Below are 22,217 nucleotides of genomic sequence, written 5' to 3' on the forward strand. Positions count from 1 at the left end.
AGTAGAACCGAAGCAGCGTCCAGTCGGGACTGCCTGCGTGACCGCCCAGCTGCGCCTCTCTGTTTTTCTCTCGTCGTCTGCGTGTTTCGGACCGCACCAGGCAGCAGCAGTCGCTGTTGTGTCTTCTCGTACAACCAAACAGCAGACAACATCTCGATGTGTTCTCCTTGCAGCCAAGCAGTAGTCGAAAGCTCTGCTGTCCTTCGCCTAACAGCAAACAGCAAACAACACTCTACTATGCTGTTTATCTTCTTTGCGTCCCTTGCCCGAACAGAAATCTGCAGCGCGGTTGTGCCGCTTACTTCGTTCTGCCCATCTCTGCTGCTACTGCCTCATGGAGTAGAAGTGTGACATTTTGCTTCGGGTTCCTACCGGCTGTCGTTTAGTCTCAGATTTTAGGATTTTCTTTAAATCCTACTATGTGAGTTCATCTTAAACTCTTTATGCAAGATTATATACTATTGAAATTAATAAACTGYTGCTTATCCCATGCCTTAAATTCTTGCACTTACATAACTAAATGAAATGCTTAGTCTTGGGATAAAAAGAACGAACTTGGGTGCCCCGATGTCMAAGAAAAGTTGAACTTGAGTAATCGATTTCGATCACTTGGTTGAATGCCCTTCTTAAGGTGTTATTGGCCTTTAATCTCCAAAAAAACCTCATACTCATAGTTTGGAGCCCTCTTTAGTTAACGGGAATACTTTGTTGAGTTAGGACTTACGCAAAGCCATATGGTTAATCAAATGCTAATACGCCGTTAGTACCTCATATTGTGTATACCTTTTCCAGATTGTAAAGGATCTAAAGACTTGAAGGTTATATCTTTATTTTGTGGAAAGATGGTGTAAGATGGGATTAGGCATTGTAATCTTTATGTAAATTCCAAATCATCTTCCCACTCCCGCTCGGAAATAGGCATTGTGATTATTTTGTAATTTTCGAGATAAAGAGCTTAAAATCGCGACCGACTTCTTGACTGGTTAGGTGGAAGTCAATGGTTGTTAAACCTATAAGCGATGCTCTCTAACGTTGATTTATGACATACTTCGTGTTTCGTCATGATTAACGGTAAACTGGGTCTCCCCCGTCATTTTCGGATGTTCTAATTCCACTTCGAGTTATTTAAGTCTTACTTTTCCTTTTACTGTTTAAAGTTACGGCATCTATTTATATCTTCATATTTAGGCCTTTCTTTTTGGTTATGTTAAAAATYTGTGTTTGGACTCACTAGGCGTAAGCCTAACACTCTCCCTTGAAATGACGTGCTTGTCAGGTTCTTTTATCGGCGGGACCAAAATGGGTTGAGGGGAGCGTGGTCTCGAAAAGGGGCTTTTTGTGTAGCTAAAGCTTTTGGTGTTTTTGGAGCGTTGCAATATTGATCTTTGCGGTTTTTGTTAGAGAYGATAGAAACACCCGACTTTAATTTAGGCATAGCTTTGTGTAAATTAATAGGTTGTTATTTAGCGCATCTCTATTTTCTTTGTAAACGCTGTATTTTTTTTACCTTGTTGGAAAATTCCTATTACTCCAGTTCCACTTTGTATTTTGGGGTCCATTTTATCTCATTTTTAATTTATTTTATTTTATTTTATTTGTATTTTTTTAGGTGTTATAAAATAGGTGGCAAACGGGTTCATATGTGAACCAGTGTAATTCACATATGAACTAATTAACTGATTACATATAAATTAATTAAGTGATTCACATATAAACTCGTGTGATTCACATATGAACTAATTAATAAGTTTAAATATGAACATATAGTTCATATGTGAATCACACCGGTTCACACAAGAACCCGCTTGCAAACTATTTGTAAAAGTTATGAAACTACCTCATTTATCTTATACATACCAATGTGAGAAATTATCTGGTGCTTTACAGTCAAAGCTGCAAATGTTAATCAGATGAAGGGCTATTATCACTTATGTACTTCTCAAATACTTGACACTTCTCGAATGAACCTTTCCCTATGTGTGTGTATATATATAGAGACGAATGATCGTGTAAGATGAAGAGTTAAGGTGAAAATCGTAAAAAAAAATTTGAACCTTGATCACTTTTAGGGGCTTTTTGGTTCGCGGAATTTGATGGAATTGGAATGATAAATTCCTTTGACCAAATTCCAATTCCTTTGTTTGGTTCATTTCTTGAAATGGATGGAATCCTTCAAATTCCAATGAATTCCACAAGTTAAGGAATTCATCATTCCTTAGCATAATGGAAGGAATTGAATTCCATCAACACCCACAACGACCATGCTATTACTGTTTGTGATGCCCCACCCTTAACCCCCCACTACCACCACCACACCACTATTGTCACCGCCACCCACCCTACCCCACCACTAACCACCATGCCATTACTGTTGTCATCACACCCACCCACCCCCGGGGCCTGGTCACTCATTGCACATCTCTGCTACGACCATGCTACTACCGTTACTATCACGCCCCTAACCTAACCCCCATCACCACACCATTATTGTCGCTATCACAGCTGCCATTCACCCCACCCCACCACTAACCACCATGCCACTATTGTCGTCGTTATACCCATCCACTCCCAGCCACCCGACCACCATCCCACCACTGTCATCGTCATTACTGCCACCCATCCCCACTAACCCACCCTCACCCTACTCCAACCCACCACTAACCACCATCCTACCACTATAGTCTTCACTTGCCACCCACTGGCCCATCCCCAATGCCTCACCTCACCCCGCTTACCCCCAACAACCTCACCTATTGTGGGGCAGGGGCAGGAGTGGTGGGGGCGGGGTTGGGCAGGGGTTGGGGCAGGGTGATAGCTGTGATGACGACATTAGTGACATGGTGATTGGTAGGGCGGTGGGTGAGGCGATATGTGGGATGGTCCAAACAAAGACGATTGTTCCAATTCTATTGAGAGATTTCATTCCAATTCCTACCAACCAAATGCATGGTCAAATTCCATCAAATTCCATTCCAATTCCTTCAAAGTCAAATTCCTTTGATGGATTCCAATTCCATCAAATCGTAAAAAGAAATTTGAACCTTGATCACTTTTAATCTCTTGTCCACTCATAAATTGTGTTTCTTCCAAGAATTATTCGGTGCATCTCATCTTAACCACACACACACACACACACAAACACATACACACACACACACATATATATATATAGGGGCCTATTCAAGGAAGAACTGATTAGTTTTGTGGTAACCGTGAGATCCAATCTCAACCACAAATCAAAATATAAATTACAAAATTTTTAATTTTGGTAATTTTGAATTAAAATTTTAATGCAAAAACATTTTAGGTATTTTCCCTCCTCTCTCCTCTCTCCTCTCTCCTCTCTTCTCTCCCGTCCCCCGTCCTCCGGCCACCGTCCTCCGGTGATACCACTGTGATACCTAAAAATATTGACTCTGTTAAACAAAAGACACAGTGTGATACCCAAACACATATAAGATGCATTTGATACCATTGTGTTACATCTCTGATCAACCATACAAACGACCTCAGTGTGATACCCAAACACATATATGATGCATTGTGATACCACTGTGGTATCACCGGAGGACGGTGACCGGAGAATGGATGATGGAGAGAGAAGATAGGAGAGTTTTAAAATACCTAAAATGTCCTTGCATTAAAATTTTAATTCAAAATTACCAAAATTATAAATTTCCTAATTTATCTATTGATTTGTGGTTGAGATTGGACTTCACCGTTACCACAAACTAATTAGTTATCATTTGATTACCCCCCCCACACACACATATATATATATATATACTTTTGTTATGAGTAACAGGTAATTGATAAAGAAAAACCGTTTATCTATACCCTACTCACTAAATTTAAGGTAAACAGGTAGTAAATAAGTGGATAAAAGTTTATTTACCCATACTCTTATTCAACAATTCGAAACATAACGAGTAACAAGTTTAGCCTCACTTATTATAAGCCCTAAGAGGAGGACATGTGGGACATAAAGGCTATCTGAATTTTCATGAACATAATATCTGATAGAAGTTATTGGAGACGTAGGATTAAAGCACTATGGCATGAATCTATACTTAACATAGACGGAGAGGTAAAGGAGGTAGGGCCAATGAGTCTACAATTAGCTTACTATGTTAGACTAAGGGGCTGTTTACCAAATTTTCTATTAAGTCCTGTATGGATAAATTCGTCTGTTTGAATAAATTTGTCTGTCTAGACAAACATGTATTGTTGTTTCTTTTTTCTTCTGAATCAATGATCTGAATGGCAAAACTGACCATTTTACCCTCAATGCACTGGACATTCTTTAACAGCACCTTCCATCCCTAATTAATATCTAATTCCCAAATCTTAAGGATCTACGAACAGGTGGAATCTAAACAAGGAAATCATGGGGTGTCCTGTGTCCATTCAACCTAATCTCATACATTTACGATGAAATTTATGAGCTCAAAAACCCTAAAACCCCACCAAAATCGAAGGTGTGAAACACAAGTTTAAGCTTCTACCAGCTCTTGAAACATATTCTAAAATGTTCAGAAACAGAAGACTACCGGTGACAGAAGAATGCAACAATCTAAAGAACCCAAATCCAACAACCATCCATGAACGAAGATCTTTGGATTTTTAGAAATTTTTGAGGTGAAAAGGAGAAGAGTTGCAACTTTCAGAGCCGAATACTTGCTCCTGAACTGGGTGAAGGAGATGATGGTTGCAGAGCTCTGGAGAAGGGAGCCTTGGTACGATGCAGAGCTGATTTTGAATTTTTGGGTTTGTTTTATTAGGGTTTTGAAAGGAGAAATCGACCTGTTGTTGAAAATCGAAGAAGAAACCGAAGAAGACTCGATAGAAGGAGAAATTGCCGGTAACCAGAAAGGAAGAACCAAAAAGGAAGAAGAAGATCGACGGGAAGGAGGAGTGTCTTGAAGGAGGCTGAAAGGAGGCGTTGTCTTGAAGAGGATGGTTAATGAAAACTTAGGGGTAGGTGTGTCTTTTTTTGGGCTGAACGTGGACAACAACCCATATCCATCTATGTGAATAAGTCATGAACTGTGCGAATAAGCTCCAAGTAAACGAGAGATTTTGACTGTGCGAATAAGCCGAAAGTTCAATTAAGTCCATTAAGTCATAAGTAAACAGCCCCTAAGGTGTACGGTTTTACCTGCTTAAGCTTTCATTATACCTGTTTGTTCATCACTTATTTTTTCAATCTATATCTTTTCACGCACTTTTCCTTTTTTAATGAACAAGAACTTTCAAGAAAACAAACGCTTATTATTTAAGATCTCTATGTAGATCTCATCCTCCAAGACCCATACTTTTGTGGTGTGAGTAGAGGTGTAAATGATTTTAGTTTTTAGCGAGCTACTCGAACTCGTTTATCTCAAGCTTGAGTTTAATAGTTCTTAAACTCAAGCAGATCTTGAATACAAAATAAAGTTCGCTTAATTTAACGAGTTGAATTCCATAAACACCAATGTTCGACTCGACTCGACTCGTTTGGAAGCTCGATTAAACCTTACGAGTCCGAGTCATTCGAGCATGCATTTTTTTTAATCAAATATATTTATACGTTTATACATTATACAATCAAAATAAATAAATTATCGAGTTTGAACAAATAAATAGGTTAAGGTGCCGTTTACTAAACGCTTACCCAAGTAAATGCTTACCAAGTCACTTTACTTTACCAGATGAATATGCCAAGGACTAAAAATCTTACCCGATAAGAGCGAAGACAAGAATTGAGAGTCTTGCCCGGTAAATGAGGACGAAGACTCTTACCATGATTAACGCTTATCGGGAAAAAAATATTACATACGATGCGTTTTAGGGAATAAAATCTTACCGGTCTGTCTGGTATTAGTTTTTCAAGGGTGTTGATAGCTTGTTCTACTTTTACACCTATGTCATGTGTGACTTTACTTTGGTTTGGTTACGATGGAATTGGTGATAATACTTCTATTTTAATGAAGTCATCATAGAAAACAAGGGGGTTTATTAGGGTTTTTACCCTTGGTGGAATCATCTTTGAAACTAGAACCCCTTTGTATCTCGATGCAGGGCTTCTTTAAGGGATATGTTAAAAATGGCAAAAACTGCTTCTTCCAATGATGATCGATCTGTTGGACCTGGAGATGGAGACCGTGCTGCTAATCTTTCTCGCACATTCAAGTATTTATTGGGTTAGTTTCCTTGATCATCTTCTACTGTTTACAATCAATTCCTTTTTTTTCAATCTTAAAAACTTTGTTTTCTCGCATATAGCCACACAGTTTTTGTCTCGGGGAATTCCGTTCATCTTCAATTCATGGATTGTCAGGCATTTAACTGAGGAAGATTATGCGGTAAGAACTGCTACTATCACTTGGATTCATCCTCACAGTGGATCTGATCTACATCTCTCGTTGAATCGGTTTCGTGCATCGATATTCTGGCATAATTCGTCTTTGAGACCTAATCCTGAATACGCGTTGTATGCCAAAACCTTTATTTTCTACCACTTGACTATCAGAAGTTTAAATGTGCGTACGTTCCCGTCGAATTTGATATTTGCTTGGTGTATAAAAATCTGTATTTAGCTAGTCACTCCAAAGTGCATTTGGGTTTACATATGTTCATGTAAATATTTTTTTTATTAACGGGATATCCAACCCGCTATAGCCGACTAATTCCAGGACGACCATCTGCTTTGCAGATAGCCTGGAGTCACCGCATTTGAACTTCCGTGGCCACAAGGCACATTTTTATTCCTCCTTGGATTTGAACCTAAGACCTCCCGGTACTTTTGACCTTTGGAGCCAAGCTCAAACTAAGCAGACACCACCCTTGTGGTTAAGTTCATGTAAATCTTTTAGGTGGCTTTCTAAGGGTTTTCGCCCCATACTATTCCATGATGCGAGGAATAATTGGCCTGTTGTTGTCAACTTGAGTTATATGTCACATTATGAATGATGTGCATTCATTTTAAGTTTTAATGTCAGAGTCCAGTTTTCTTGATTTCCTTTGTAATGATGAGGCTTGGACTTACTTTATTCAAATGAATGAATTTTAGTTGTTTTCCCATGTATTAATACTGGGCAAATCGGATATTTAGTGCCAGACTGATTTCTCAATCTGTTACCTTGTCATTTTTGGGGGTTTCTGGTTCCAAATGTTTTCTCACATTTTCTCTTTGAACAATGCAGCTGTATGCTGTGCAGTTTCATCTATTCGTCACCTGTGTCTTGTTCCTTAGTCGCGAGGGTTTCCGGAGAGCATGCATGAGGGCAGACATTAGATGGTATCTCACAGGCCTATATTGCTGAATTACAAGTAAACACATAAAATGCAGTTCTCCATTTTGCATGTACATCATTGTACATGATGATTGTATTCTATGTTATTGTTATAGCCAAAATGAACCATAGAAGAGTTTAGCACGTATCTTACCTGCTTCTCCTTTTTGGCTCTGATTAGATATCCTTGTCATCTTACAAAATTTTGCTTAGATATTGCATTTACCAGTGTGCCAGCAGTTTTTTCTATCTGGGTATGTGTGTTCTTATGGATTTTTTTTTCTTTTGCTCATTAATTGGCCAAAAGTGACGTTGTAAAAGTCATACCTAAAACTTCTGTAACATCGGTTTGTTTTGTTGCTTGTCAATATGTTGATCATAAAAACCATCTTTTTGCAGCGAAGGTCCTTTGACTGTTGAAAATGTATCAAAGCTTTTGAAGTTAGCGTGGATCACTCTCCCTTGGGGAGTGCTTATTACAATTACTGGATGTGTATTTGTCTTCTGGACGCAAGCTTTAAGTTTTTCAAGCTCATATGGACAAGCCATCTTAATTAATGGTAATATGTGAATTTTGCTTTTGAGAAATCTAAATGTTTCACTTTTTAATGCTTTCCCATATATCCCTTGATATAAGATACTATGGAGCTAAACTACCCAGAATTTGATGTTAATCTGCAGCCTTTGCTTGTATTTTGGAGCTGTTGGCAGAACCATTGTATATACTTTCACAGAATTTGCTTCTTCTCAAACTCCGATTGGTGGTCGAAACTGCAGCAACTCTTTTGCGATGCATAACAGTTTATGTCTTTATTGTCATGCAACTTGACACGGTAAGGTCACAAGGAAGTTATGGTGAATATCCACCATAGTGGCTTACTGTTGAAGCTCTTCTATAATATTCTTGTGGTGGTCTGAAAAGTCTTGTTTGAGAATTATCAGCAACTTGTACAACGATCGGTTGTTGGATGTCAATACTTTCAGCTCAAGCTTAATGTTTTCTGTCACTAATTAGCATATCATATACTGAAAATAGATGAAAATGTTTCCCTCTGACCATGTATACATTTGACATCTTCTGCTCCATATGTCATTGTTTCTCACTTACCAAGATCATGGCATGCTTCACAAGGCACAAATAATGGATCTGGCCGCACAGACTCTAAATAAGAGGCATCCTAATGTTCATCCTTTGGTATTAATGCAAGCGATTTCTTATTGCCTTGCAGGAGAGAGCCATCGTATTTGCATTATCTCAAACTGCATATGGAGGTTGCATTTTCTTGTGTTATTGGGGTTATTTTCTACTTCTGCATGGATATAGAATTTCTGTTCTCTTTCCTTTCAGGTATCAATTCTCTTGAAACAAATGCACCATAGCTCTCGTGTTTCAAAGAAAAGAAACATGATTGATGATTGAAAATGAATGTGTCAAAGAACTGTAACAATGAAAAAGAGTTTGCATCTTAAGTTCTGTTTGTTATGTTGCTTTTGATACGAGAAATAATCATCATTTATTTTTGCTTCTATATTTTTTTGTCATGCAAATAACATAGTATATATTCAGGGTAGGTAGCTATGATAAGCAGCTCTCGAAAATGTCTACATTATTCACCCTTCAGTCGTTCCAAAAGTTGATTCTTCAAGAAGGAGAAAAGATGGTCCTTGTGTGGTTTGATACACCATATAACCAAGCTGTATATGGGCTCGTAGACAAATTAGGTATGCATAAGCTCAAATATTTTGTCTGGTCACTTTCAAGATATCATGGTTCTGAATGCAGCCTTTTTGTATTTTTTTCTTTATTCTTTTTTTAGAATTGAGAAAACAGAAGAATTATTCTTAAAACTACATTGTTCTCAGGTTAATTGATTTAGAAGGTTGTACTCATGCATATATACTCATGGGATCCTTCTTCCAGAATATTTCCTAAAAATCATTTTCCTCTTCCATGACCTTCTTAAAACAAAGTTACAGAACATTGTATCATTGATGTGAAATGGGGTCCGTAACTTGCTTATACGGATTTGAGGTCCAAAAAACCCCTAGGCCATAACCTAATGAAGGACATTTTCAAGGATTAACCAAACTAGCAGAAAAAATGAAAATTGATATCTAGATCAACCTGTTTCCTGTGGCATGCCTAATCAATAATCTTTTGTGTTTAGGTAGCTTGGTTGTGAGGTTGGTGTTGCTTCCTTTCGAAGAAAGTTCATATACAACATTTGCAAGGTCTGCATCAGGTTTAATTCTCTCCATTGACTTCCTTTTATGATGCAATGGGAGTCTTTTCCTTGTATATACATTTGCTTGCCATTTAATGCTGATCAGTTGTTGTATTAATTGTTTAGCTAATATCATGTTATCCACTAAATAGGAAATGTTGTGGTTCAAACCTTAACATGTGTTCATTGGTGAAACTCATTTATCATGGTCATTAAGTGGTCTGCTACTTCTTACTTGATAATACTTGTTTCATTTTCATTTCAATGTGCTAGGAGTATTGTATTTTCAAGATTTTAATGTGCTTTACTTGCACCAAATGGCTGTTTTGCCTTCATTCAGGGTACGACTTAAGTTTTATCTTAGACAAGAGTTAACATCTTTCACTTTTATAAATTCATTTGTTTCTCTTAGCTGTGTGTGACCCAATTCTGGCAACAGATTGCAAAGACAAATGATAGTGCAGACTATACATTCTAGCAAGTTTGAGTTGACAACTTGCCTGATTTAATATACTTTATCTTGCTCATGTGGTGTAGCCAAACCCCTAGCTACCTTGGTTACTGGAGTGCAAGTGAATTATCATATTTCAGAGTGTTTTCACTTGGTTAGCATGGTGATGAGACCAAATGAATAAAGCTGTAGAGTTGAAACTGTCCTTTCCTCGGTTGAATGCATTACGTACCAACACATGTATTTCGCATATATGCTTTTCTGGATCTTTTCTTCAAATCTTTAACAAGCCATATATAGAAACGACATACACGACCCCATTTACCTTTGGACCTGGAGTTAGAGTTCAAACCATTTTTGAGTTCTCAGTGGTTCCAGAATCATAATGTGCAATGTCTCTTTCTGCAGTAGAACAGATGACCTCCTAGTGGTGATTGTCTTGAAAACACCAATTTTTTACAATTCTTTGGATCAGTATGAATGGTTAAATTAACTCTAGTATACCATAACAAGCTTTTAAGTTTCTAATAGGTTGTAGATACGTCGTTGTTGTATCACCACACAGTTCCTTGGAAATTTCCTGTCAGTATCATTACACGAGACTGTTTTGGCTAATGCAAAGATGCTATGTCTGCTAGGAATCATATAATTTTTCTGGACTGATCCTCTACATTTTTTATTGGCAGGAGAAGGCATGCAGAAAAGCAGAAAATTACAGACTTCTCTAAGAGATGCTTTAAAGCTTGTTATGTTAATTGGTATGCCGCTCCAGTTAGTTTGTTGTTCTAGTACTATAGCTTATTTTTTAACTTTTTATTTTTTTAGTTTGGACACAAAAATTGATGTGTCAAATAACTTGATTATACTTTCTTATGCTCCTGAGATATGTAAGAGATAATCCTCAGTTACTTAATAATAGAAACTTCTGATTTTTCTGATGATAGTTTGGAAATGAAGATTCAGTCTTTGCTTATGATAGATTCTGGAAGTGGCAACATTCTGGATTTATCAAGTTTTAATCTTTGTAGCTTAAACTTTTTCAAAAATATGTTCCTTTAGGTATATGCACATAAAAAGATATGTTTTTGTCTACTGGAATCTTTTTCTGGAGGCAAATAAATACTCTGCCCATTGGTCTCACGTTCCTGTTACTTGTTTTCCAGGATTGGTGTTTATGGCATTTGGCCCCAGCTATTCTTACTCTCTCATCAGATTGTTATATGGTCGCAAATGGAGTGATGGAGAAGCCTCTGTGGCTCTTCGATATTACTGTTTGTATGTCGTTGTTCTGGCTGTGAATGGTAAGGAACATTTTCTCTTCTCTTTCTCTTTCTTTCTTTTTGGTTGAATTAAGCTTCTAACTGAATAGTCGTTTTCTTGAATAGATGGCCTTCCTTTTTGCATTCTTTCACAATGTATTGTAGTTTGCATCATTGCCATACTCTTTGATGTGGTAATATCGTTTGGTTGAAGGATAGTAATCTGTACATATAAGTCATGAAAGAACCTCCATCAAGTATCATCTACTTCTTTGTCAAGATCAAACCATGTACAAGAGTCTAGATAACTTCTACCATTTCAGATTGCGTGTTCCTTTTTCGAATATGCGATCCCCCTCCTTTGCGTCATTACTCCAGATAGAACTTTGATTCAGTTGTTATGTATGTAAGCCTGTTTCAAATACCTTGAACAAAGAAATTCATAGAATTTTTTGTTATTCTTGGCTGCTCCAGAGAGTGAGGGTGCAAGCCGCTTTGTCCTGAATATAACTTGATCATTCTTGATTCATAATTTAAAAACCTTACCAAGGGAACTTTCTGTATCAGAACATTGTTCTAAGAGAACTTTAAACATAATGACAGAAATCAAAACTGTCGTTATATTCATTGATTGCGATAGATCTTTCTACATGCCCCAATGCTACAGATTGTGATTTGTGTATGAACTTAGCTTTGTTCTTTCAATTGGTTTGTTTTCTCTTCTTATAGGAACATCTGAAGCCTTCTTGCATGCAGTCGCAACAGAGGATCAACTCAAGCGTTCAAACAATTCCTTGGTCTTGTTTTCATTTGTTTACATAGTGCTTAACATCCTGCTCATTCGGTCAGCTGGTGCAGTTGGATTGATTTTTGCAAATGCTCTGAGTATCCTTCATTCTGTGTTGCTTGAATTACGCTGTTGCATAACTAACTATAATTTTCTCAGCTGATTGTCATTGTGATTTGTTCCCTTAATTTTGTGTGTATTATTTTTCTACAGCCCACATGAATGCTCAGTTTTTATGAAATAATAGGATCTACCTAAGAAGTTGAAGAGGTTTAAAAGGTTTCTAGCCCTTCCATTTTGTGTACATATCAGGAGGAAGAATATAATTGTATATGTTTTCTCTACAAAATTGCATATTGTAGTATTCTTAATTGTATCATGTTGTTATTTAGGAGTCTTTGTAGTCATTGCGAAAAGTTATTTATTAAGTTGGTTACTCTTCAAGACATTAAATTTGTTCAATCTGGATTGCAATTGTCTTATGTTAATATGATTTGCTTTCATGGCAATTTTTTTAGATATAGGCTTCAGCTTTTCAATCTTTACCACTTATCTCTCCATTTATTGATTAGGATAATACCTATCCGATCAAATTTCTAGAGTAATAATACAGCATCACATAGCTATTTTTCATTTAAGTTGAAGTTAATATTATGGTTCCTTGACTACTAGTTAGATATGGTTTTTCGTATAATTTACTCTGCCATATTTATCAGAAACTACTTTCAGGTATACCATGAGAAGCTGCAAGCAATCCTTTTAATATTTCACTAAATCTATAATTTGGCCTGATGAGACATTATTTGCAGATTTTAACTTAGATGTATTACCTTGTAGCAGGATTCTTCTTCATTTTCCTTCCATAGCTGCTTACCTGCTGGTTGGACGATTTTGTTGTTTTCAAGTATAGCCACTCTTGTTTCTGAGAAATTGATTCTGGACCCTGATAACTTCTGGCCAACATTTTGCATTCACTTTTCCATTGGGTTGAGTTGCTTCTCCCTTGCATCTTTTGTAATGTAAGTTGTCTGGCTGCCATCTGGCATTATTTCTGTGCAACAGTTTTCAATGTTTAAGATATATTACTTTCTCTATGTGAAGCATAATAGCATAGATATGACAACAGTTTCCCTTGTATTAATTTCCACTTTTTCTGTGAACAGTTACCGCCAGGAGAGATCTTTCATCAACAAGGTTGTCCGTTTCCGTGAACATTCTGACTGAAACAAAGTGTTTGTGAAAGAAGGTGCGATAAAGTTTAAACTAAATGTCAATAAAGAGGTGTTCTTTATCAACTTGATTAATTTTCTTGGTTTACATGTTTAGGCAAACAAGAGCATGAAGAAAGGAGCTTGTAGGAAGGCTCACTGCATGCCATCTTTCATTTTAGGTATCTGAGAAGAACTAACATATTGTATTGCTAGTCAAATAGAGACATGCTTCAGGATACCCTTGAATGACTTACACACCATGGGTATAAAATTATATATGGTTTCAATTATTTGATAATTTTTACAACCAAATAGCCACAATACATTTTTATTAGCCAAATCATTTGTCGTTGTTTTGTAGTCACATTATTTCTTTGTTCTCATTTAAAAGTTGCCTGGTGCCTTTGGCGATTCTCAAGCTGGTCTCTTTCTACCAGAGGTTGCCATTAAAGCCTGCTTCAAGAACAAGGTTACCCAAAAGTAAGGAAGTTTATTTGCAAGTTTGTGTCATATTGACTGGAGATGTAAACTTAGCTGATGCAGGCGGATATTGCAGTATCTGCAACTGAATTCGAAATATCGCCAATATCTGCGATATAAGTATTGAATTCTTTTACATCCATGTACATATGCAGAAGATATAATCTGGATGTCCAAAATGAATCTAGAAAAACAAACAAATTTAGAAGTTCTTTTGTTACTAAAACGAACATGATATCTCAAAATATACCAAGTCCTTAGTTTGCACTTTACTGTTTTCGTCCTTTTTGCAATTTCCGACATGAAAACCAAGTAATATTGATATATATAATTCTTTAATCATATAATTTAGTAAATATAATTAAAATATCTGTTACCATCAATAAAATTATCAAATAGAAAACCCTTACGGTATGTTGACAAATGCCAAAAAGTCCCAATATAAATTTGGAAACCGGATGCTTAAGGGATTCGGATGTGACTATGTCTAGTGTCTACATTAATGGATGTGAATATGGATAATATCCATTCTGGTGCCATTTATTCTAGGAAAGTGTTTTGGGACCGAATGATCATAATTTAGTTGTTGCATCATCTGTCATATTTAAGGTTTTCAGCTCAGTTTATTCTGCTTCCTTTAGTTTAATTAAGAACTGAGTGTCTAAAGAAGTTATTTAAGGTTTTGACCTAATGTTGAAGCACTTCTCTTCGGTGGGGCAAATTTACTGTTTGTTTGTTTGTTTGTTTACTTTAATTTTCCCCTTTTCTTTTACTTTTAAATAAAATGGCCAGCTGGAATGAAGTTCTTTGCCATGTTAGTGCTATTATTTTTTACTTTCAAAATATGCAATGGAGTTGTGTCAAGACTTGAGGAAGTAGAGGCACTACCTGCACCCAGTTTTCCACCATTTTGCTGGACCAGTAACCCACCGAGTCTGCCCTCACTCAGTGTTGTCTTTTAGGGTTTATGTTTATTTCCCACGTCTTTTATGGCCTGTACTGGTTGCCCACATACCAACTCTACAAGCTTTTAGTTCCTATATTTGTCTCTTATCATTTATCATTCTCGTTATCGTCCGACAGGAAATGGTATAGTGTGATAGATTATTAAGACTTCAAAATAAGTGTTCATATTTCTATTTCTAGTTTGTCTCGGTATAAATGTCTACTAAGTGCATACTTTCCAATTCTGCCCTTAATCATGAGATAGAGAAATTCATTACTCTCTCTACTATCAAGGGTAAAATGAGTCATTTAGTTTTTAGTAAAAAGCATAATGGTTACATATTTCTAAAACTGCCTGCCCTTTTCATTTTGGAAGTATTCAATGTTTTAAAACCCATGTTACACATCATCCGTGTTGGTACAACCATGTCAAGAATCCTTGCATCGAGTAGTTCTTGCATCTATGCCAAATAGTAGTGACTGTTATTCAATTAGATATTGAGTACACATCGCATACACCATATTAGTATTACCTAAAATCACATATGTAGTGGCAATTGAATTGGTGCAAGCATATACTTGTATGGTACACAGGCAACTCACTGCACCAGGAAGCACTTTGTGGTTTAGACAAAAAAGTGGTACCTGAATGATATGTTACCACCTGCTGTAGATAGTTGTAACCTGTGCATATATCAATGTACTTTTGCACTATGTTTGAGGATGTAGGAGAGATGAAGTGATGGGGTGTTCTCCATTGCTCAACAACTCATGCAGTAGATAATTATAAGCAATTGAGATGTTTGAGGTGTGAAAAAGGAGACCCAATAAATCAAAAATGATGATTAGAATGTAGAAGAGGGCAGTCTCCCTTTTGAACTTTATTTCATTACAAACAAACAAGAGTGAAGAAAGTTTGAAAAAGGGTTCTAATCTTCTAAAACAACATCATCATTCTTTGATCTTTCCTTTAAATGTTGGATTCCTCTTATTATTTATTCTTGCTATTTTGTATTTATATATATATATATAACTTGATTCAAAATAGCAGGCATGGTTCTGATGGACTTAGATTTGACTGGTGTTGAAAACTATTGAGGGTTGGTTTCCTTTTTCCTAATGGTGTTGTGGGGGCTAAATGAATTCTTTTTAATTGATTGAATTTGTTATGTTATTATTGCCATTGTCATTATTACATATTATTATGTTTTGACATCGTGGTTATAAGTCATCATGTTGAGCTAACATACCGGTTTTATGGCATCCGATGGCGAGTTTAAGCATGGGTTAAAGCTAATATTGTCGAGTTAGTAGTATCTCATCTAGCTAGTATCATATGTGATGACGGGCTTCAACATAGGTTAAAGTTCATGGTAGATTGATAGTCGATTTTTATGTGTTCTTTAAATGCTATTACTATTCTCTCCGTCCTAAAATAAATGTCATTGATGAAAAAGATGCACAGTCTTAGAAATTTGTAATTATTACGCTTTTTAGTCAATTAAATGATAATTTTATCCTAATAATAGAGGAAGTGGCTGTTTACCGGGTCACTTGCCTAGTAAGAGGCATGACGATGACTAAGAATCTTACCCGGTAAATGTGGGTAGTGACTCTTATGTGGTTAGTGTTTACCTGATAAGATTATTGTAATATGTTTTATTTATGGCTAAGAATCTTTTCTGATAATGCAAGTGAGTATGATGACTCTTACCGGTAAACGTTTAGTAAACATGAATTTTGTTTATCTAAGGATAGAACATAAATTTACATTGAATACTCATTTTGGACAAAATTAGAATAGAAATGTAGTTATTTGTGTGTTATGTATGAGACTGAAAATAGATGCTAATAATACATCCTTTTCAACTAATTGTATGATAATAATAATCAAAGTGGTTGCAATCTCCAAGAAAAACTTTAGTTTGGCATTTCTATTTTGCAGGTCATGGATCAATCATTAGGATTAGGATTAGAATTAGGTTTAGGTTGTCAAAATTGACTTGTTCATCTCATTTTTTTTTTAAATAATCACCTCTTAATTTTCTTTTTCTATTTGATATGTAAGATTTGATTTTAATGTAAACAAATTTCTGTTAATTATGTTATTTTTCTGTGAGAGTGATATTGTAATAGATACTGATATATTTATTGATAAATAAATGAAATAAATATAAAAAAAGGAATGTTTTATTAATTATGTGAAGTGATAAAAGGAAAAGGTTTTCACCCATACTTTATTTTTAACATGCGAATGCCATCATGAAAAGTGGGTCCATAATCAAATCTTTTTGTCACATCTTTAAATTCCCTTTGGCCCTCCAAATATCCCTCATTCATATATTTATATATATATTCATATATTTATATATATATATTTATATATATATATATATATATATATTACATATATGGGCCTAATCAAATGAGAACTAATTAGTTTGTGGTAACCGTGAGGTCCAATCTCAATCATAAATCAATAGATAAATTAGAAAATTTATAATTTTGATAATTTTTAATTAAAATTTTAATGCAAAAACATTTTAGGTATTTTCTTTTCTCTCTCCTATCTTCTCTCTTCTCTCTTCGTCTCCTGGCTTCCGGCCACCGGTGATACCACAGTGGTATTACAATGCATCTTATATGTGATTGGGTATCACACTGTGGTCGTTTGTGCGGTCGATCAGATATGTAACACAGTGGTATCACAATGCATCTTATATGTGCTTGAGTATCACACTGTGGTATCACTGGAGGACGGTAGTCGGAAGACGGGGATGGAGAGAGGAGAGAGAAGAGAGAAGAGAGGAGAGAGAAGAGAAAATACCTAAAATGTCCTTGCATTAAAATTTTAATTGAAAATTACCAAAATTATAAATTTCCTAATTTATTTATTAATTTGTGGTTGAGATTGGATCTCACAGTTATCACAAACTAGTCAGTTCTCTCTTGAATGGACTCCTATATATATATATATATATATATATATATATATATGAGTTATTATACAACCTCTTACATTTGTACAATTAATACAATTCAATTTCAACCGTCCATTTAATTTGATGAATATATACTTTTATAGAAGTTTTGATTATTTTCTAATATAAAGTATTAAGTATAATTAATGAACAGTATTCATCTTCCATAAATATTTAAATCATAATAAATGAACTCTCATTATTTCCATAAATATTTTAATTAATTGGGTTGCATTGGTTGTACAAATGTGATAGGTTATATTTGAAACGTGCTATCTCTATATATAAAAACCAAAATCTATAAATTATTTATAGGTTTTCTCTTTGTTTAATTAATTATTTTTTTTATTAAAGAATTTGTGATCTTATGTTTAAAAAGGCAAATGAAATCATTTTTATTTTGAAATATTAACTTTAAATTTTTCTTAACATTTTATTTTTGTTTATAATATCGAGAATATGAATTTTTGTCATCAGGCCCCCTAATTGCAATTTTTGAAATTCCGTTTTCTAAAATAAAGATGTTTAAAATTGGTTTATTTTGATGCAAAATTTTACATAAAAATATAAATTATTCCATAGGAGAATCTAGGGGTAAACATAAAATCATCCAATTTAATTGCAAATGATTTACCATTTGGATATCCAATTAGTTAGAGTGGATAAAATCCAAAATTTTCGTATGCAAATTGAACTGATCGGTTCTTGAATAACAATATAGAATCCAGTGAACTGAACCTATCTGAACCGTTGATTGAGATGATCCAATGAACCACCTCTTTTAGAAGATAAAAACATTTTCTTCTACTTTTTAAATTTGAAAATCGTTGAATTATAACGAAATTTGGAGTGAAACAAATTATGTAAAAAACGATCACTTTATTATCTTTAGTTTGATATATTTTTACATTATTCTTCGATTTTCTTTTTTCTAGGGTTCTCTCTGGATTTCACCCTCATAATAATTACCAATATTATTTTTAGTTTATATATGTATGTATTTTTAAGAAATTATTAGAATATATAAATAATTGGTTGAAAATTATATCAAAATATTAGACATATCAAATCTAATCCAATGAATAACCGACTGTAATATCCAATGCATTGAACTGGACCGATCCAACCCTCCAATGGAACTGGCTCTGATCCATTTAAATAAATTGGATTTCAATGGATGAATGCCCCTAGGATAATCAAAAACAAAAACCTAATCTAACAATAAACAAATCGTACTATTAGAAACCCATATATTGCATAGAAGAATCAAAAACAAAAATCTAATGCAACAAGAAACAAATCGTGCTAAAATGGAAATCGTATACTACACACCCTAATACCTTACCTTCTAATTTGTTACACTGAATCTTGAACTGCTTCGATGGTGGGGGTGTTGACATATTTTGTTTAGCTTGATGAAATCCATCGATGCAAAACATACAAAAATTCATGGTGGGGACTGATGTAGCAGGACGGGGCTTGAGTTTTCAATCGTACGTGAACACACGATGGAGATGATTATGCTAAAAAAAGTTGGGAAGAAGGACGAAAATGTTTTTCACTTAACAACACTTTGACTAACAATGTTAATATCATGGACTTTTTCCATAGCAAAATGTAAACAACAAGGACCATTATTATACTTGTAAAAATTCAAGATGTTATTCATAGTTTTATGTAAAGTAGAGGGACCAAAATTGTAATTTACTCTAAAAATAAACAAAATCTATGTTTTTTCTTCTAAATTTAATTTATTAATTTTAGAAAAAACAAAAAAACAAAAAATGTGATAAAGGAATATTGGATAGAAAAGGTTTGAAAAAATGGCGGTCAGAGTGAGACATCAGTGGACTTCAACACAATAATCATTATGTTTTCCATCATGTCATGTATTCATATATTTTTAACAATTAAAAGATATTATTGAGTAATAAATTAGGGTTTTGGACTTTTTGTTAGGTAGGAAATTATGTACCTAAACTTGATTTACGTAGCGTGGCGGAGGTCAAGCCTCGAGTCTTACGAGTTATGATAGGATCATATGACATTTTTCAAGACGTGTTTTAAGATGACACATATATATATAATATATATATACACGCATATATACATGTGTGTGTTAGCGTTTTGAATAACTTTGTATATCAATATAAATTCATATAAAGTAATAACATTAAAAAGAGAAGAACAACCATTTATATCAAGTATGCCGAACTTATAAAAAAATGATATCAATAGTGCAAAATCGTGATTAAATCTTTTAAGTCTCTATTCACTAATTTCTTCAATTTTCAAAGAATTCTTGTTCGACTCTTTGTGTGCGAGCATGCGTAATGATTTACGTATTTAGGGTTTTTAGTTTATGTATTTCCTTTTTTATGTTTATTTAAGTCTTAGGTGTCGTACACCATTATCATTTACCCCCAAGTTTTATGTATACAAAAAGTAAAATAAAATAACGTGTCTTACAAGATAATGTTTTGTAACGCCCCATACCACTTACAGTGGAAGTCAAATCTTAGAGTAGAGTCATATGGGTTAATGTGGCAGCAAAGCCAAGCCTCAACGGCATAATACACCATATTTAGCAACAAAACCCTTTTTGTTTTGATTTTATCCTTATTCCTAGCTTAGTCAATATTTTTCCTCAATTCATCATGTTCATATTCAAGAACACAATTATCATGAACATCAAAAAGGAAACAACCTAAAGAACAATATGTGCAAATTTTAATCCAAAAAGAATTATGTTTCAAACCATAAATAAAAAACCAAAGCAGTTAAACATAGCAGATACAGTGGAGTAGAAGCAGACACAGTCGAGCAGGGAGACGATGAGATGTAATTGCGATGAACACTATCAAACTTTTCCGATTGATGCTCCATTAAGATTTGGTTTTTGAAGATATCATCGTTGAATTAACAACAATGATAGAAGAATTTACAGAAGATCTTGAAAAGTGGAGAATTAGGGTTCTAAATTTTAAGCAAAGGGAGTGGAGACGGTTGCAGGAAATGAGAGAGACAAAAGATGATGAGAGATTATGGTTCTTTTTTTTCCCTTCATAAAATCACATTTTTTCCTCATACAGTCATACTTAACTTAACATGAGGGGCTTCACAGAGTTAGGAACAAAATCAGAACCAAACCAAAATGTAACACATACCACAAAGGTAGTTTTTTATGTGTTCTGTAATAAACATAAGTTGAAAAAGGAGAACAATAATTTTTACCACAACAAAAGACAATAAGTGTAATTTACTCTTCATAATTTAAAATACTTTTTGAAGTCAAATATGGATTTGGTTCTAGTGGTATGGTGTTTATTATGGAATTGGTCCCTGAACTTTATTTATTACAGAAAAAAGCTTGATGTTAGCATTTTGTTTTGGAATGGTCACTGACACTAACAACCATTAACTTTAATCCGTTAAATCCGGTTACATGGTGGTAGTATAATTTACCCTTGAAGTGTGACATGGCAATGATATGGCAATAATTGATGACATGGATTATCATTATCTGATTAAATAGTAATCAAACACCACTACTCGTTAATTCAGATACGATAAATATCAACACAGTGAACACACAGTCACAAATATTGAACATAAAAAACATTAAACATAAACAACTTCATGCAAATTTATTAAAAGTAAATGTGATACAACTCCCTAAAACCCTAAAATCGAAAATCTAAATCAACACTTAAGTCAAACCCTAAATTAGAAACTTTAATCACACTTTAAAATGAAAACGTAAGTCATCTTGGTGTGTAGGGAGATGATGTAGAGTTGAAGAATGAAGAAGCATAAAGCCATAAATACTTGTGGTTGTCAGTGGGACACTAGCTTTGGATTCGGCGGACTTTGTGAACGCATCTTAAAGGGGACGACCTCCGTGAGATGAGTCTTGAACGGAAAGTTGACTTGAACAATGATGCAAAAAGGCGTCGAGGAGTGGCCATGACAAAGGGGTCTCCAAGGCTTGAGAGAGAGAGAGAGAGAGAGAGAGAGAGAGAGAGAGAGAGGAAGAAAGAGAGAGAGAGGGAGGGGAGTTGTTGCCGGTGAAGGGAGCTCTATTTGCCATATAGGAGAGGAGTTGTTGGGGCAATGGCTATCACGGAACTGAGATGGGAGAGATATATATGATTTTGTTATTTTTCTTTCTAAATGATGATTTTGTCCTTCTACTCAACAGAAAAGCATAATGGACGTTAAGATGAAATACCAAATCCAAAATGAAGTGCGAATCACTTGTGGTTTTTCGTAATAAATGAAGTTTGGACCAAATTCATAAAAAGTAATAGACCATAGGGACCAAATCCACAATTTATTCTATTTTTGATATAGAATAACAATCTTTGTTGATCTAAATAAATTTATCTAGAGTAATTTACATTTTTCAGCACTTTGGTTTGTTGAAAATGCAAGCTTTTTCTTTAGAGTTTAAAATTATGATTATGTTTCATTTTTCTTACATATGTAGTCCCTAACTCAAACAGTCACTATGTGAGCTTCATTAAGTAACTCCACGTGCCTTTTATGTGAAGGTATTTCCTAATTTGCCATTTTCTTTGTTAATAAATTAATTTATATGGTAC

The 22,217-nt window shown here is 34.8% G+C and overlaps 1 protein-coding gene across 3 annotated transcripts; it reads left to right on the forward strand.

Moving 5' to 3' along the window:
* Positions 1 to 6,064: 6,064 nt before the first annotated feature.
* Positions 6,065 to 13,564, forward strand: LOC112525429 (protein RFT1 homolog). 3 transcript variants are annotated; one of them, XM_025135553.1, is made up of 15 exons: positions 6,065 to 6,182; positions 6,265 to 6,344; positions 7,185 to 7,279; positions 7,674 to 7,834; positions 7,956 to 8,107; positions 8,504 to 8,622; positions 8,842 to 8,996; positions 9,443 to 9,517; positions 10,637 to 10,708; positions 11,114 to 11,251; positions 11,939 to 12,094; positions 12,673 to 12,725; positions 12,834 to 13,015; positions 13,160 to 13,242; positions 13,323 to 13,564. In XM_025135553.1, the coding sequence occupies exons 1-14, from the start codon at positions 6,077 to 6,079 to the stop codon at positions 13,218 to 13,220; spliced, it is 1,605 nt and encodes a 534-aa protein (XP_024991321.1). In that variant the 5' UTR covers positions 6,065 to 6,076; the 3' UTR covers positions 13,221 to 13,242; positions 13,323 to 13,564. The 3 variants fall into 3 exon arrangements, with proteins under 3 accessions (XP_024991321.1, XP_024991323.1, XP_024991324.1); XM_025135555.1 differs by having other exon boundaries at positions 12,837 to 13,015; positions 13,323 to 13,561; XM_025135556.1 differs by lacking the exons at positions 6,065 to 6,182; positions 7,185 to 7,279 and having other exon boundaries at positions 6,267 to 6,344; positions 13,323 to 13,561.
* Positions 13,565 to 22,217: the final 8,653 nt, after the last annotated feature.

The sequence above is a fragment of the Cynara cardunculus genome (assembly GCF_001531365.2).
Source record: "Cynara cardunculus var. scolymus isolate 2C chromosome LG 13, CcrdV1, whole genome shotgun sequence".
NCBI classification, from domain to species: domain Eukaryota; kingdom Viridiplantae; phylum Streptophyta; class Magnoliopsida; order Asterales; family Asteraceae; genus Cynara; species Cynara cardunculus.

Excerpts from the sequence above, each read along its gene's own strand:
- LOC112525429 (XM_025135553.1), top strand. The coding sequence starts at position 6,077 with ATGTTAAAAATGGCAAAAACTGCTTCTTCCAATGATGATCGATCTGTT. Across the intron at positions 8,623-8,841 it reads TCTGTTCTCTTTCCTTTCAG|GGTAGGTAGCTATGATAAGC; the intron begins GTATCAATTCTC and ends GTATATATTCAG. Across the intron at positions 8,997-9,442 it reads TGGGCTCGTAGACAAATTAG|GTAGCTTGGTTGTGAGGTTG; the intron begins GTATGCATAAGC and ends TTTTGTGTTTAG.